At 35.5% G+C, this 16,813-nt stretch overlaps 2 protein-coding genes across 2 annotated transcripts; one reads left to right on the forward strand and one right to left on the reverse strand.

The window, feature by feature from the left end:
• Positions 1 to 291: 291 nt before the first annotated feature.
• On the forward strand, positions 292 to 1,539 carry MED9 (mediator complex subunit 9). The gene is made up of 3 exons (XM_068773501.1): positions 292 to 440; positions 522 to 627; positions 1,299 to 1,539. Exons 1-3 carry the CDS (start codon positions 337 to 339, stop codon positions 1,437 to 1,439), a joined length of 351 nt encoding a protein of 116 aa, XP_068629602.1. The 5' UTR covers positions 292 to 336; the 3' UTR covers positions 1,440 to 1,539.
• A 338-nt stretch (positions 1,540 to 1,877) lies between these two features.
• Positions 1,878 to 16,581, reverse strand: GTPBP1 (GTP-binding protein 1). The gene is made up of 14 exons (XM_068773500.1): positions 16,476 to 16,581; positions 16,143 to 16,334; positions 14,028 to 14,139; positions 13,294 to 13,468; positions 12,100 to 12,278; positions 11,473 to 11,636; positions 9,866 to 9,988; positions 9,260 to 9,375; positions 6,963 to 7,107; positions 6,668 to 6,850; positions 6,294 to 6,429; positions 5,229 to 5,362; positions 4,308 to 4,460; positions 1,878 to 3,343 (listed from the first exon to the last, which is right to left on the reverse strand). The coding sequence occupies exons 2-14, from the start codon at positions 16,227 to 16,229 to the stop codon at positions 3,197 to 3,199; spliced, it is 1,854 nt and encodes a 617-aa protein (XP_068629601.1). The 5' UTR covers positions 16,230 to 16,334; positions 16,476 to 16,581; the 3' UTR covers positions 1,878 to 3,196.
• Between the last annotated feature and the right edge of the window lie 232 nt (positions 16,582 to 16,813).

The raw sequence follows: 16,813 nt of genomic DNA on the forward strand, positions 1-16,813 counted from the left end.
TCTAAAAGGTAATTTAAAATTTTCAGATCAAAGTGTATCTACTATAGAAGCATAATTATTTATAAAACATTTATAAATTATTGTTATTCGTCGGATTTAGAAAAAAATACTTAAGTCGATCAAAGGATTTTAAAATATGACGATAAAAAATTGGACGACTGGTAAAATCTTCTCTACTTAAGCCAAAACTTTAAAAAAAAATTGTCGTTTGTCAAGTTGTCGATGAATTGTGATCAATTTTTTTTGGTATGCTGTACCTATTCTGTACAAACGCTTACATTTAGGCAAGTCCTCATATATTTTTATTTAAATTTGTCATAACATAATTATCTTTAAATGGAGAACAACGCCGATCTTTCCGATCCAAACAACTTCAGTCCCTTAACAGTTCAAGATGTAGACGTAGACTTTTTACCGATTGTTTACGAAATCATACGAAGGTATTTTTATCAAGATATATTTTTAGATAATTTCGTTGTATTCTTCATATATATAATAATTGTCAACGTGTAATTTTTTAGCGTTGAACGTGATTTCCACGATAATTCGGCAAAAGCTCGTGAGTCTCAAGATTGCAGTCAGAAGGTCTTGGAATTGCAGAAAAAATTTGACGTTGCCCGATCTCAGGTATATACTTTTTTTTTTTTATTGTACATCATATATCGACAACAATTGATGTGTATTGGAATAAATATTTATTGGTAGCACTTCAAACAGCTAAGGTATGGAGAAACCTACTAGCTTCATTTTTTCTAGCTAACTATAATTTGGGAGTTTTCAAGTAGAGAGTAAATTGGTTTGTCCTATTTAAGCATGTAGCATTATGACCATGCCAGGAGTTAACATCAGGCGAGGCTGGCAACTACATTTTATTTTGTTCCATTTTCTCCATAAGCAGCAAGTTATCTGAGAAAACTTACTGGCTTTTATGTTTTCAATCTAGATAATATTTGCAATTTTCTTAATGTTTAATTTAGTTATTGTTATACTGTCAACAGAATTATGTATTAAATAATTGCAAATATATAATTATAAAGAGTGTATATTTTTTTATGCTTATTCTTGTGTCTTTTTGATCTGTGTAATGTGGTTTAAAGACCTAGTTTAATCTATTTTTATATACACTGTCATGAAAATGACTATAAATAAGTATTGTGTACTTGTTTCAATAGATATATTCATAGATATTGATCATAATTTAAGACACGTTTATCATTATAAACATAAAATAGTCTTAAATTGAGTTTGTTGTAATATTTGCATATTTTTTAACATTTTGTAATTTTTGAAACTTTCAGATTAAACGATTACCTGGTATCGACTACAACAAGCAGGATCAATTAAAGCAGTTTGAAATACTAAGAACACAATTACGGTTAAAGCGAGAACTGCTGCAGAAGTATCGGAACATGTGCTCTTTTGAAACATCATTTAAGTGAAAAGTTACAATGCCTCTTCGAACCCTACTCAGATATTTGGCAAACAATGAGCGTCTTGTGCAAAAAATTGCAGATTCATATCCAGTAAGAAGGGCAGCACAATTAGCCATATCTGTATTTTATCGAGGAAAAGAGAAAGCATCTGAAATGGATCCAAGGAAAGTTGATTCGCTTATGTCATTTTTAAGAAGATTTAGTCAAAACTTGAGGGAAGGAATTGAAGATGCTAAGAAACAGATAAAGAAATAGTCACTTTGTACTTTTAATTTTATTTCACATCAGTATAAATATGTCATCTTCACATTAAATATTAGCTTTTTAACCTCATCCGAAAAGATACTTCACATGTGAATATACTATTGATGAAATATTGAGACAAATTTGATACTGATGTGAAATTGACTGAATGGATACTGCTGTAGTGATAGTGCATAGATATATTTTTATTTAGAACATGGCAAATAATAACAATTGAACATTTTGAGGTAATTTAATTTCTCAAATCTTGAAGTAAGTCATTTAAAATATCTTCTGGCTTAAACTAGACAATCACATTACAATAGTATCAAAACAAATACTAAACGGGGATAGCTTTCCCCTGACAAAACACTTTGAAGCATTAAAAACATCTACATATGTATAGATCTAATATAATGACTTGCTCATACTATTTCTGAGTCAAATCCTTGTCATACATCCATAAAGTTTGATCAGAGTTATAATGACATATCCTCCGAGGAGAATGTAAAAGAGAAACATACCTACCAGTGGTAAAAGTACAGTTGTATTACAAAACTATGCTTATATATTGTACTGCAATGTGTTATATTGGACAGACACCAAATTTACCTAATCAAATAAATATTGCCCCAATTTTGGTAAAAAATTATAATATATAAGTGCTTTTTTGCAATAATATTTTTTTTATAAAATCAATATACATTTCTATCAACACAAATAATTAACTTCCAAAAAAAACCTTATAGACTATGGTATGAAATTTTAATGTCAAATGAAAGAAAAATTAACAAAATATCTTCCACCGCATCACAACACACTGATATGCTACATATATATGATATTTACTAAACATGTATTGCTGAAATAGACAAATGAATGCTTATTTTCAAAAATCTTATCCCAAAGAACCATGACATCTAAAAATTGTTCCAAATTTGAAACTCGCACCTATTCAATTAGAATAAAAATGTTTACATTCTCTTCTAGATATTTTATAATAATGTACTTCACAAAAATACTAATTAGAAAATATACCAGTATACTAGCTGTACCTAAAATATGGTGCATTCTGAATAAAAAGAAGAAAAATTTTAGATTACAAAAATATTATGTGCATATCTTAAGATGTATATTAAGTAGACATATTGAGAAGTTTTATAGTGTTCTTGTACTATTTATTACCTTAACAAATCTGCTCACCAGGAGAGATTTTGTAATTCAAAGCCTGCTGCATGTCTAACTAGACTTTGTAAGTAAATGGACATTTCAGTTTCTTTTGTGCAAACAAATTGTTTCTCGTTGACCTCTTCGACAAAGTATTTGTATTTTTTGAATATTTTGTATAAATATATTTGTATGCTGTATGATATCAATTAACATTGTAGGTTCCCTTTCTGGTCTACTAGATGGAAGCTTTGGTTAAATAAATTAGTAAAAAAAAATTATTTGGGAAAATTGTCTAGTTAGCTTTACCAGCATTGAATACTATTGTAGTAGAAGAAAATGTAAAATGTTATTTAGTTTGCGGGCACAGCCGACTGCGAGGGTTGCCCTGGCTTGTCGTGTCTCTTGCGCGGTCGTCGCCCCCCGCCTGCGCTGCGTTTGTCGGCCTGCACCTCGAACGGAGAGTCTGCAGCGGTTACATCTGCATCTTTCTCTTGTTGCTACAGGAATTGAAAGAGAACGTAAGAAGGATACCAAGGTGAATACTTAAAGAAAGTAAGAGTTGTATGCCCATAATTATTTTTAGTGGTACAAGAGCAGTGGTGTTGCACATACTAGATCGTCTAATGATCTAGTCTAGAGTGTTCGGTGGTAGGAAGTCTGTAAGTGGTCTGGTCTGTAAATGTCAACTGGGATGCATTACAAGCAGGTCTCATTAAACTAGCTATGCAAGTTATCTGTCCCGAACACTACACTATGATACAATAGACCAGGCACTTGCAATGGGAAAACAGAATGCTGAGAAGTGATAATTCTGTAGCTAATGTTAAAAAAACTGTCCACGGCATGAACTTAAAAGTGAGGCCTAACCATTTGTAAGTGGAAACAATTACTATGAATTCGGTAATTTCATTGTATACTGAAAATTTAGGTTATTTGCTTCATTTATTAAATGTAAAGTGAAGGATTGATAGTGCTGTCAATCTTAAGAAAGTGTGAATGGAATTGTTTATGACTTGCATGTAGATAGTAAAAAATGTATATTTACTGAAAAAGCCCTATTTGACACATTAAAGTTGCAGTCAACAGACTAAATAGCCAGCAGAAAAGTAGACACTGGGACCTTAAGGTTTTGGAGTGAAGATTGGGTTGTCCACCCACCAAGATAATGAAATTGGTTATATGTATATTAGATAAAGTGACGTGATGTTATGGATATATATATATATATATATATATATATATATATATAATATAAATAGTAATAGTTCTCAAGGGTATATATATATATATATATATATATACACACCCTTGAGAACTATTACTATCTTATTTAGTTCAGTATCAATATGGTAGGGGGCTTGGTTGTATTACTAATGGAGACAATGATTTTTAAAGGGTAGAATTCATGTGACAATGTTCAAGTGAAAGATTTGAGAAGGTTTGTATGGTGTGTGTACTGACGTCATGGTCGGGCTGCCGCCGCTGCTGGTTGTGCTGCGGATGCTGTTGCTGCTGCTGCTCGTGCTTGTGGCGCGGTGCCTGCGGCCTGCTCGCCGACACCGGCTCCGGTCGCAGTACGTTACCCACCGCCTTCGTGCGGCCTTCGCGGAACACCTGCAAGTTTATTTGACTACATACCCGAAGTCACACTGTGTCTTAAATTGGGAAACAAGTCAAGTCATTTCGGTACGTTATCATGACCATCATATCAGCCGAGATCAGACGCCCACTTTCTTGGTCGTTTATCAGTATTGCCGATGGTCATGCCCTTCATGGAGGACCACAGGTTAGAGACCTGCTTTTCTGAGTGCTATTGTTACTGAGAGGTTGGTCACCACCCGCACAACATCCATCCATCGGCTCGTTATTTGTCTTTATGGTCTCTTTTTCTCTATTTTTCCTAAAGAGACCAGCTTATCGAGACTCTGGTTACCTCAGGTATGTTGTCGAAGTAGTCCATAATCTACTGGTTGCGAAGTTAATCAAGATATCTGTTGGTTCTCTTGGAAGTCCATGGTAGGTGTTCTTCGCTGGCACCATAATTTTAAAAGCAAGATAGGCCTCCCCCAAAGATCGCCACCATAAAGTAATACACACTATAGTAAAGTAGGTAGGCTGCGTCTACTGGCTTGTGATAGCAAGTTTAAAACCTTTTGGACCCAATAACCTTTTAACAATGTTACATTATAACCATACCTAATCAAGGTTATGTAATACTCTTTATTATGCACATAACAAAGCATAACTCTATATTTTAAACTCCCTCGCTGTCCGCTAAACAAGGCCCCCTCCCCCTGAATCAAAAAGCCCTGCTGCTGGCTTCCGTTTTTTCATCAAATCCATTCTAGGCATTTCAGCTTTGAGAGGAAAAGGTGTACTAACCATGCGCTGACCGTGCTTGAGGTACTCCGGGTGCTTGATGAAGCGGAACCGCACCAGCGCCTTGTCACCGGTGCGCAGGCAGTCGCGCGACATCGACAGGATCGACGCAGTCTGCCTGACGCTCCCGCAGTGCACTGTCATACAATCAGCTCGATAACCACTCTACTTTCTTAGACAAGTTTTGTAAACAAAATCTGTGACAACACTTGTATATACAGTAAAGCAGATAGATTTCAGACTGGTATCAATCTTGTGGTGAAGAAGTGAAGAAAGACATATATTCGATTCTAAAAATGTAATCCAAGCAGTAATCCGGTAAAATCAAAATAAAAATACATTTAAAAGGAGAAGCTAATCACAAACGGCTTGACCGATTTTTACCAAATTTTATATGCGTATTCAGAAGGCTACTATCTATTTTTCATACCCCTAAGTGATAAGGGTGGTCCACCCCTAAATTTTTTATTCTATTTTTTATACAAAATTTTTTGTTTTTATTTTTTTATGATACAGCATACAAATATACATACAACCCTAAATTTTCACCCCTCTACGATCAAACCCTTATTTTTTATTTGTTAATTAAAAACTTTATTTTTTTTTGCAAAGCAACGTTTGCGGGAACAGCTAGTAATACTATAATGTGAAATAGTACAAAGAAAAAAAAGTTAATTTTTAGAAATAACTTTAGAGATAAAAAATGTTAAGCGTTTACTTAGTCGATAAGTTAATTTTCATTTTGTCAAGTCGTCAAAGGAAGGTTCGGGAAACTCGATTCTCTCTTTATTGTTTGTTAACTGGTGATTAATTTCAAATCGATATCAACATTGTGTTCGAGCAATTGTTTTAGCATTCCGTTACATGATAAACAATGATTAACAAAATTAATAATCTTAAATTGAAAGTGATAAACCTTATGAAAGCGGACATTTGTATATATATCAGTTAACATGGGCACTGTCGACAATGGTGGTAGTAAACTTTGATATTCATCAATCTACATTGTCTGAGGAGGCTAATGTGCAACCTGTCAGAATATTATAAGAGGAATCCAAGATTCTTTACCCATGGCTTGGTATCGAGACGATATGGTGGTAGGGTGGTGCAGCACGAGAATCTCGCCCTCGAACTGCCAGCAGGCTTGCGGGTTGAGCGCCGGAGACACCATCACCATACCCTTACGGATCTGGGACCTTTTTATCTGAAAGGAATATGAAATTGTAGTTTATTTGTAACTGTAGTTGGTAGTCTACTAACGACATCTGTCTGAAGTTATTGCATTCAGACGTACACCAAAATGAAAGCGATAATCAAATTGAGCGAGACAGCAACACGTGCATCTAATTATTGCGTTTTGTTATTCCTATCCTGCAAATACTGATTATGCACTTCCAACACGGTTAAGCTGTAAAAGAGTTTATACATGACAAAAATAAAACCTTTTTGAGCGCAAAGCTGGCCGTCTGCCCGCCTCGCACCTCGGGCACGGGCATACGCTTACGATGGATCCCGCGCACTGCTACGGGGGCGAAGCGCCCCAGCGCGTCCGGTCCCAGCAGCAGCGTGTCGTTGAGTCGGATAGTACCAGCCAGTGTCGTCCCCGATACTACCGTACCTACGCCCTGCAAGACACAAAGCCAAATATTTTAGTTTCCTGTACTATTTGTCCTTGTACTACCACGCCAAAGTAAGGGTGATCAGTTTATTGAGAATAGATGAGAAGTGTGGACTTACAGGTACAGAGTATGTGTCGTCGATCTGGAACTCCGCGGGTTTGTCGTCTTGGGAGGGCATGCGGGTCTTCAGGAGGTTGAGGAACATTGTCAGCAGCTCCAGGTTCTCGCCGGTCACGTTTGAAACTTGGAAGATTGGACATAGCCTGCGACGGAAGTACCGTTCACTGAATATATTGTATGGAAGTAAGGGATAATGGTAGATAAAGTGGGGGTAGCGGTACTACAAGAGCCGCTCCCACTAAAGCATCATCAACACCACCAGCGACACATCACACACAATATCGCGTACGAAACAACAACAACAGGCACCACACATCACACTATCTGATCCGTTTGGGGCGGCCCTGCAAGCCGAGCGTGATAGATCCGAGGTAGAATCCTTATTCTTCCTTAAATTTCCGAGCGGTCTACGCCCACACTATTACACTTACACGTGCCGAGCTGATGCCTTCGTGTGAGTGTCATGGTGCAACTGTAATACGTATATCAAGTTTTTTTTTTAAAGTTCACAGACCCTTCTGTTTCGATGAAGCTGTAATTGCCCTCCTTACAGCGAAAACATCTCCAAATACAATAGAAAGACATTTTTTAATATCATTGCTTGTGGAATGTGTGCTTGTATGTGTGTTGCGGATTGTTCCAAGTATATTTACTAAAAAAAAATTATAAATTACCAGATTTTAAACACAATTTAAATAAAATAAAATAAATAATAGCTTATTTTTTTATCGCAGTATCACTTGTGACCCAAAAACAGTAAGACAACATAGGGGAATGTATTTGGAATTGTAATAAACAAACTATTGATACTAAATTCTTAGTTATTACATCACGCTGTATTACACTATAGCAGTGATACTAGCGTATTCTTCGATACTAGCGTCCGCTTTCATAAGCCATAATCTACACAACTAATTTTTCCAAAATTCATTCATTCATTCATTCATGTCAGATGTTAGACGCTCACTGCAAGGCATAGGATTCCCCTCAAGTTTGCAACGACGATCGGTCTTGCGCTGCCCGCATCGTTAATTATATCGTCGGTCCACTCTAGCGATGTGCCCCGCTGCCACTTCAGACGAACAATTCTTCATTCATATCAGTAACTTTGGTTGTTCTCCTTGTCTTCGCAATTCTGATTAAGGCTACACAGGGGTTATTTCCGACCACTGCCACTTTAGACAAATGATTTTTCGAGCTACCATGATGACCTTCGTTCTTCTGCGGATCTCTAATTTTGGCTACAAATGCAATGTCTTCCGCCCAATGCCACTTCAGACGACCAATTTTTCAAGCTACCATGGTGACCTTCGCTCTTCTGCGGATCTCTAATTTTGGCTACAAATGCGATGTTCTCCGCCCAATGCCACTTCAGACGACCAATTTTTCAACTACCACCGTGACGTGCGTTCGTCTGCGGATCTCTAATTTTGGCTACAAATGCGATGTTCTCCGCCCAATGCCACTTCAGACGACCAATTTTTCAACTACCACCGTGACGTGCGTTCGTCTGCGGATCTCTAATTTTGGCTACAAATGCGATGTTCTCCGCCCAATGCCACTTCAGACGAAAATTTTTTTATTTATATCGGTAACTAGTTCTTTTCATTTCTAATTTCACTGCACGAGTGATATACCTCGACCACTGCCACTCCAGACAAGTAATTTTTTAAGCTACGTTGCTTACAGGTTCTTCTGTGGATCTCTTTATTTCAATCTCTCAACGAAACCCGTAGCATAACTTTCTCTGTTGCCCTCTGGGTGACCTTGTGGCTTTTTATTAGGCTTACTTTAAGCGACCACGTCTCAAATTCGTATGTCATCAATAACAACGCATTGATCAGACATTTGTCTTCAAACATTGCGATATTTTCGACAAGAAAATATTTCGAAGTTTCCCGAATGCTGCTAATCCTAGTTGGATTCAGAGAAAAGATCTTGTTCTCGAATTTGGAACTGTCCAAGCTAGTGGGTTTGTCTCAATTATATATAATCGACAAAATTTCCAAAACTACCCTACATTAATACCAATTGCAAGAGTACCCCCTCACATAACCACTTCATTTTAACGACTGCTAACAATATATATATATATATATATATATATATATATATATATATATATATATATATATATATATATATATATATCAAGCCATGGTACGATCTGAATAAATTAATGTAAATAAAAAATAAAACATTTGGATTAATAATAGCACGGTATGGTATTTTCGAAGATACAATTTGTCTCAATAATTGTCGACCATTAGAAAGAGACAGTTGTAAAGGCATTACCTCTGTGAAACAAAGTTGGTAGCACTGACGATGACGTCATCACGAGTTTTCACCATGACTGGCACCTTTCTACATCCGGACGACTTCAGAATCCTGATTAGCAGCTTCAAGTTGTCCTGGATAACAACAGAATTATTTCAGTATCTATTTTTTTATTTACTAGCGCTCTTTCACTCGCACTTTTGTATGCAAATGAAAGGGACGGATGAATCTAGTGGGTGACGATTATTGTTAACAAACTTAGCGATATTTTACTTGGCTATCTTTTAAAAACTATTGAAACCAATTTATTTTATCAATTAATTTGTAATTATTTTTTTCACCGTAACATTCAAGCACTTTTTATTCAAGCGAATAATGTTTCAGGCGATTAAACCATAAGATTTTTATTTATTTTTGCGTATTATTAAGAAAACGTAAAGACGCGTCGACCACAAAAAGAACAGTGACTAAAAAAACAAGACATATGCCATCGTGTAAACGTATCCTTACTTTTTTATTAATCCTGTAAATAAATGTCCAAGCTTAATCTTATGATCAGAGCAATGTTCAAAGGCTTCTAAATTGTAGGTAAAGTCGAATGAATTTCAAGTATGATATGATCACCTGGAGGACGTTGGGCGGGCACATGTCGATCTTGGTGACGACCACGAACACGGGCACGGACAGCGCCAGCGCCAGGCCCAGGTGCTCCTTCGTCATGCCCACTATACCAGCATTCGCACCGATCTATCAACATCGTCAATTTCATGTATAATCACATCCAATACGCGTTGAAGATGCTAGACTAATTCATTATTGTCCACAAACACCGCAAAGGAAATCTCCTTAACTTATTTTTATTGTAATATACAATTAATGTTTTGTTATCCCTGAGTAGTAATACAGACTTCCTTGGTCAAAGAGGATAGCCTAGTGAGTCCCTCTTCTCTACTTCTTATGATCCCTTTAAGAGAATAATGATCAAATTTATAAAGCCTTCACAATGTATGAATATCTTTACGATATTTCATAATTACTAATGGGAGATAGCAACGATAGGCCAGTGTTTCTGGAGTTCTGCAGGGGGATAGTGAAGAATGTCAAAAAAATTAATAAAACAAATACAGATCGGGTAAGCCAACAAGTAAACAGGAGGTAAAATTAGAATTAAATAAAAAAAATGGTGATCTGTGATAAATAGTAATAATAGCATATTATAAGAAGGATAAAAATATAAAATATCATAAATAAATATTTAAATATGACAATTCTGTGATATTTGAGGAACGAGGCGATGAATGAACGGAATTAAGCGTGGAAAAGAATGAAAGAAGTGGAAAGATAGATTTTAGAGGAATAACAGAAGGCCACAAAAAAGGATTAAAAAAAAATAAAAGAGGAATAAAAACTCTGTCCCAAAACAAGAAAAAAATATTTCGTAAACATACATCATTTGCAATGAAATTTTGTATATATTTAAATTCATTACTTTTTTAAAATCTTACTTTAGTGGTGATACCATTTATTACGATAATAATCATCTAGGTATCTTTAAATAAAAAAATAACATATATGACCATTATTATAAATACAGCAGCCGGCTTATTGCATATTGTTACGTAGTGTTTCTGACTACTGACACGGAATGAAACACCGCTGGTTCACAAGGAGTATTTTATTCACAAATCAGATGGTCACCCTCCTCTAACACAAAATATACTTTGGCTTAGTCCAAACTTCGCTTCCAAGTCGCTTAATAAATCACTGTCCAAATAACTTAACAAATAGTCACTTTGTACCACTGATTATAGATCTCAATCTTATAACTCGAAAAAAACACTTAACTGTCGACATGAGGAGTATACCTAATTATGCTACGGAGAAGGTTCTAGTAAGTTTGAGATAGTACTCAGTTTGAATTTCCGAGAACCGTACACAAAAATCTATATATAACTACAAGGTCTCACGTGTTCACATCACTTCTTGATCCTAGGGTTCCGTGTTTATTGTTTAGAGAGTTCTGTAACTCGTGCTTTGTAACAATAATATAACTTGACTAGTTTTACATAAACACACCAAAAATCACATCAAAAATTGGAATGTTAATTTTATTTTATGGGATTGGATCCTACACTGGGGCATTGGCATTACATGTTCCACAGCTTTGGAGGATCAGAGTGTGGAATGCTATAGTCTAAACCTCGTTATGTAAATAAAAAAAAAACTCTCACCATAAGCATGCCGAAGTCAGGTGCGTGGCCAGTCATGCCAAACACGGTGGTCTTGAGGTAGCGCTCGTGGCCAGCAAGGTCAATAAAAGTGATCACCTTGGAGGACTTTTCGCAGATCTTCACCCAGTCCAGGGTGCCGTGGTCAGGTTTATTCACCACGTTACCTAAACCAAGTAATTCAAATAAAGGTTTTATACTTAAATATAGAATGTTTTATTGTTCGCTCAGCATTTATAACTTTTACTTAACAAGACTCTGTGTTTGGCACTAATCGATGTAACATAACTCCTGAAGATGCCCCGTGGAGAGGTGAAACACGTGTTGTGTGACTTAACTGTGATAATTGGGTAATTCGTATTGTTTACTGCATTCGCATTTATCAGCGGGCTGGCGGGCGGTGCACTTTATTGCACGACTACTACTGCATTGGCGGAAGCAGCTATATATTGGTCCTTTTCTTACTTAGGATGGGCTTCCGCAAAATAACGCCTGAATCCATTAGATATTTATAACTTTATTAGATTTTAAGGAAGAATCCTGCTCGCAGAGAAAAGACAAGTTGTATCCAACAATTTAATTGGGTTTTGCTTAGAAAGAAATAGGCTTAAAAAGAGATGAGCTTGTTACCCATGCTGTCGAAGCCCAGGATGTCGTTGCCCACGGAGCTGGTCCGGCCGCTCTCCAGCTCGTGCTTGTGGCGGAAGAGACGCTGGCGTGCATGCCCACGCCCATTGTCCAGCTCGCCGTGGGTCAACACACCCAGCAGCGTTGACTTACCAGCGTCCACGTTGCCGACCACTGCCACCCTAGATATATCAAATCATAAGTCGCTTTTAATTTGTTTTTTTTTTTGGTATGACAACGTGAAACCTGTTCTTATGCGATATATGAAAATTGAAACATAATCGACGAATTTATGAATAAAAAAATAGTAGGTAGTGTTTTGTGCTTCCCACGGAGATATACAAGGGTCTTTACATGGTTCATGAAAAAAAAATCAACTTCGAACGCTTGTGAGGACGCTTGTTTTCAAGGAATAAAAGCGATTTTGAACCAATTTACAACATGAAGCAATAGTAGCCTAGCAGGTTCAAATCCCGGTACAGTATTAAATATTTAACGCCTTGTGCATTAATCATATAGGTTTGCCATTGCTCACAAGTAAGTGTCCAGGGGAAGGGCAGTAGCAGGGGTGGCTCTAGCTCGTGTAGCGCCCGCGTGCAATAAAACCCTGGCGCCCCCTAGGCCTGACCCCCTACCCCCCGGCTGTAACTATTAACTTTGTCGACGTAACAAGGTTTTTTTCATATTCCAACGAGCTATTTTATAAGTATAGCTTACAGTATGGTATTAATTACGGCCTTTTTTCTTATGATGGCAGAATAACACTCATTGTTTTATGCCTGTAGCACATCTCTGTTGTGAAGGGAATGCCGCGGCGCCCCGTGAGACGGGGGCGCTCGTGTGCATTGCACACCCTGCACAGGTTATGCCCCTCTGCGATCGTCAACGCACCTGCCAAGCATGGCGATTATGATATCCTACCATAGACATCTGTGGGGGTGAGCGTGAATGTGATGCGGGTGAATGTGATGCGGGTGAATGCTGTATGTTGAATAATATAAATTATGAAGGAAGAAAGAGGGCTGGTGAAAGTGGGTCTATATCCCTGTGTCGAAAATAAGATGGGGGAAAAAGAATTCAATGTGAATGCGTGTGTGTGTGCGTGCGTGCGTGCGTGTGTGCGTGCGTGTGTGCGTGCGTGTGTGCGTGTGTGTTTGCGCGCGCGCATTTGTGTGTGTGTTTAGAAAACAAGCTCACCGAATCTCCATGAAGTCGGTGTGGTCTAGTTCGGTACGCAGCAGGTACTGGCCGACCAGTCCCGCGCCGCAGTCCCAGCGGCGGAGCTCAACGCATGACACGCGCTCGCCGCTCACCAACGACTGCAGGGTGGCCACCGACGCACTGTACTCATCCTCCGTCAATCCTTTGCCATCTATCCATGCATTAAAAATATCATCTTAATTCAAGCAGTAACTTGCCAAATCACTAGCCAATGAAAAGACAAGATTACATATATATACTTGTTCTTTTCTATTTCCATACTAAAGTTGTCTGTATTATTTATATAGTTGTATGTATTATAAAATAAAATATAATTTTATTTTAAATTGAATGGCTATACTTTTTAAATAATTATTAAATTATTTTGTTACTTAAAATGTTTAAATTTAAATAATTTACTGGACGTAGTGTATTTGTTATTTAAAACTTAGATAAGTTTATAAGTATAAAATAAATACAGTGAATTTCCCCCTAAGTGAAGTATGAAAAATTATTTAAGCTGTTCACACACTATACAATGGCCTCTTCCAAAAGTGACTATCAAATATTAATGAATTATGACAAATATTTATCAGAAAAGTACAGACTGCCTAAATTAGGAAGCAAAAACATTTACATACAATTCTCATTCGTCCTATTGTTCTATAAGTAGATTTAAAAATTTTTAAATTAAAAACTTTTATATATTTGACATTGTTTAACTCTCCTACCTTCTCCCTGTCCAATATCATATATGATCTCTCCATTACCAGCCTCCATCCGCTCCAAAAGCTGCTTTCTTAGCAAATCATATTCATCAGCAGTAGGACTTACCAATATCATCTAAAAATAAAAAATAAAACTTGTGTATTGTTCTAGGTAATGCAACTCTGAAATAAATAGTCTTAGGTTTGTGAAAGCTAACTATCATTGGAACTGAAAAGTCTAGTAGAGGCGGCGTCAGCGACCACCCTGGGTAGATCAATAACATATTCAAAGTCGCTTGCAGGCAATGCAAGGCCAGATATTGTATCTTTGAGAAGGCTTTTTTTTTCAAATATTTTAAAAAATGTTTGGCCTATTTCCAATCACCTGAGTGGCCATTAATGTTTTTTCAATATTAATTTTAATAAAAAATACATTTGTTACTATTATTATGTTTGTGTATGTATCATTGGCCTAGTAATGTACACACCACTGAAACCGAAGCCATAGACATAATTTAGTGGGACCGGATTAGTGAATTTGGTAAATAATTTCAGCATTGTTGGCTTAAGGAAATGCTGGTTTGTTCAAAATATTTTTCTAGACTATGTCTGAGCAATGATGTTGTTTCTTAATTCATATAAAGTTATTAAGAATACAGGAACTAGCAGCACCCACAATTTACCCTAATCATTCAGTAAGGCTATGTTATCTTTTTAATTTTTTATTTAACAAATGAATTTTATATACAATTATCATACTTCATAGGTTAGGCAATTAACTAGATGTAAACATGATTCAAATGCAAAACTGGGTATATAAACGGTAGGAGATATTTCACTCGATGATCAAATTATAATACGCAGAATACTTTATCTCTATATCTAGTTTTTGGTACAAGACAGTTGGTCTAAGTTTAGATTTATGTTTTAATGTAAGAAGGAAAGTGAAATATTACAACCAATATGAAGGTATTTCCTTTTGAGATGGAAAAAAAGGCAAGAAACAGGCACTGTTTTACCTAGTTCAGAATCACCCATTTTCAAATATTAAAATGGTTTAAATACAATTGTAAAAAAAATCTAAATTAAATTCACGAAAACAAAAATTTATACACAATGTACAATGATTTGTAATTTAAATAACCTGTTGGTTGGTTAAAAAACAGTTGCTGTCATGAATTCTCTTCTATACTTTCACGGAACTTAATTTTGTAACATAGCATTCTCTATTTTATAAAAGGTTTACAGTACTGTGGGAATTGGATTGTTCATAATACATCATATTTTAGATTTGATTTCTTTATATTTAGTTAATTACCTAAACATATGAGGTATGCATTTCTATAATTTATTCAAATATTGCATGTGCCATCTGAAATCTCCAGTGACATCAAGGGTCAAGTAGATTTATTGAGGAGTTAGGTTTGCTATATTAGAGCCAACCTTAATGCATAATGAGCACAGTTTCTTTTAGTTGCAGATCACAGCACACAACAGAAAAATGCTGGATAACGGAAATGATCCTAATGGGTTATATCTAAGCATAATTTTAAATCATGTTCACATAATATATTGATAACTAATAAAGAAATAATAAATTCAATTATCCGATAGGTATTTCACAATACAATGGATGATGCAATTATTGTTACAATATGTATGAAATATTAAACATGAATAAACCATCTTGTGCAACATTAACACTATTGTGAAATATTTCAAACATTACTATTTTTTTTCATTGATATCCTTATTTTATCATTATTCTATTATCCCTGTAACTAACAAAACAGTTGGGACATTCATACTATGCTAAATGACAAAGCCATCATCAAAGTGCAATAAAAACATTATTTTGAACATAACATCTTGATTAAAACCATATCTACTCTAATAAAATTAAGACTAGAAAATTACGATAGAAGATCAGTAATTTCGTCAGCAATAGCACCTTCATCTAAGAACAAAATATTTGTATACCATTTGTGTTTTGTAGGAGAAGAGCCATGCAGTGTTACACAGACCATGTTTTCTCGACGTTTAGTTTACCACAATTAAATTTAGAAATGACTTAGGTGTTTTGTTAATTTGGCGGAAAAAAATAGCGGGAAAATTAAGAAATTATCGAAAAAAATATACCTTCCCTCTGATGCTTGAGTAGTCCGTTTCGTTTTCCACGAAGCCCTCGGCCTCAGATAGAGGACTTCCATCATTCAGTGTATCCATTATTTTATCTTTATATTTATCAATAACTTTCAATATGCCGATGGAGGTTTACACCATTATGTCACTAATCACTTGTTTCCAAAACTCACCCACATGAAAAACTCGCTAAAAATAATATATATATATACTAACAAAGAAGAATATTACAAAGAAATTTAGTGAAAAAATAATTGGCTATTGTTTAATTATTTTATTTATATTATTATTTTATTAAAGTTAAATAAAAATCACGTATTTGAAACTTACAACTAGTATTTTTTAAGTTGATTTACAATTTTATAATTGCTATATTGTTATCAAATTCTCCAGCTGCTAAACGAAAATAGTTATCAGCAAAATAAAACAGATGGATTAAATGCCAACTTTTTGACAACTCAGCTTGAGCGTTCACATTGCTATTTTTAAAATTTTAGACTTTTTTAGATTCCAGTATTTTGGGAAGAAAACATAACAAAAAATATATATTTCTTTTTTTTAACGCGTTATTATTTTCGACATATTTATTTTACTTTTAACTTCTATTAAATGCATTATAGTAATAAGTAAAAAAATTAAGGTATTAAAATACTAGAAACTTTAAAACA

Source organism: Battus philenor, unplaced genomic scaffold (genome assembly GCF_028537555.1).
Source record: "Battus philenor isolate CCGP_79_NKW_IND1 unplaced genomic scaffold, ilBatPhil1.0.hap1 SCAF_6, whole genome shotgun sequence".
In the NCBI taxonomy this organism is placed as follows: Eukaryota; Metazoa; Arthropoda; class Insecta; order Lepidoptera; family Papilionidae; genus Battus; species Battus philenor.

Bases quoted from the DNA above. Each gene is read 5' to 3' on its own strand.
- MED9 (XM_068773501.1), top strand. From the start codon at position 337: ATGGAGAACAACGCCGATCTTTCCGATCCAAACAACTTCAGTCCCTTA. The intron at 441-521 runs GTATTTTTATCA...GTAATTTTTTAG, and splicing joins GTTTACGAAATCATACGAAG to CGTTGAACGTGATTTCCACG. The intron at 628-1,298 runs GTATATACTTTT...TGAAACTTTCAG, and splicing joins TTGACGTTGCCCGATCTCAG to ATTAAACGATTACCTGGTAT.
- GTPBP1 (XM_068773500.1), bottom strand. From the start codon at position 16,229: ATGGATACACTGAATGATGGAAGTCCTCTATCTGAGGCCGAGGGCTTC. The intron at 5,363-6,293 runs GTAAAGAATCTT...ATTGTATGACAG, and splicing joins GTCTCGATACCAAGCCATGG to TGCACTGCGGGAGCGTCAGG. The intron at 4,461-5,228 runs GTTAGTACACCT...ATAAACTTGCAG, and splicing joins TCAAGCACGGTCAGCGCATG to GTGTTCCGCGAAGGCCGCAC.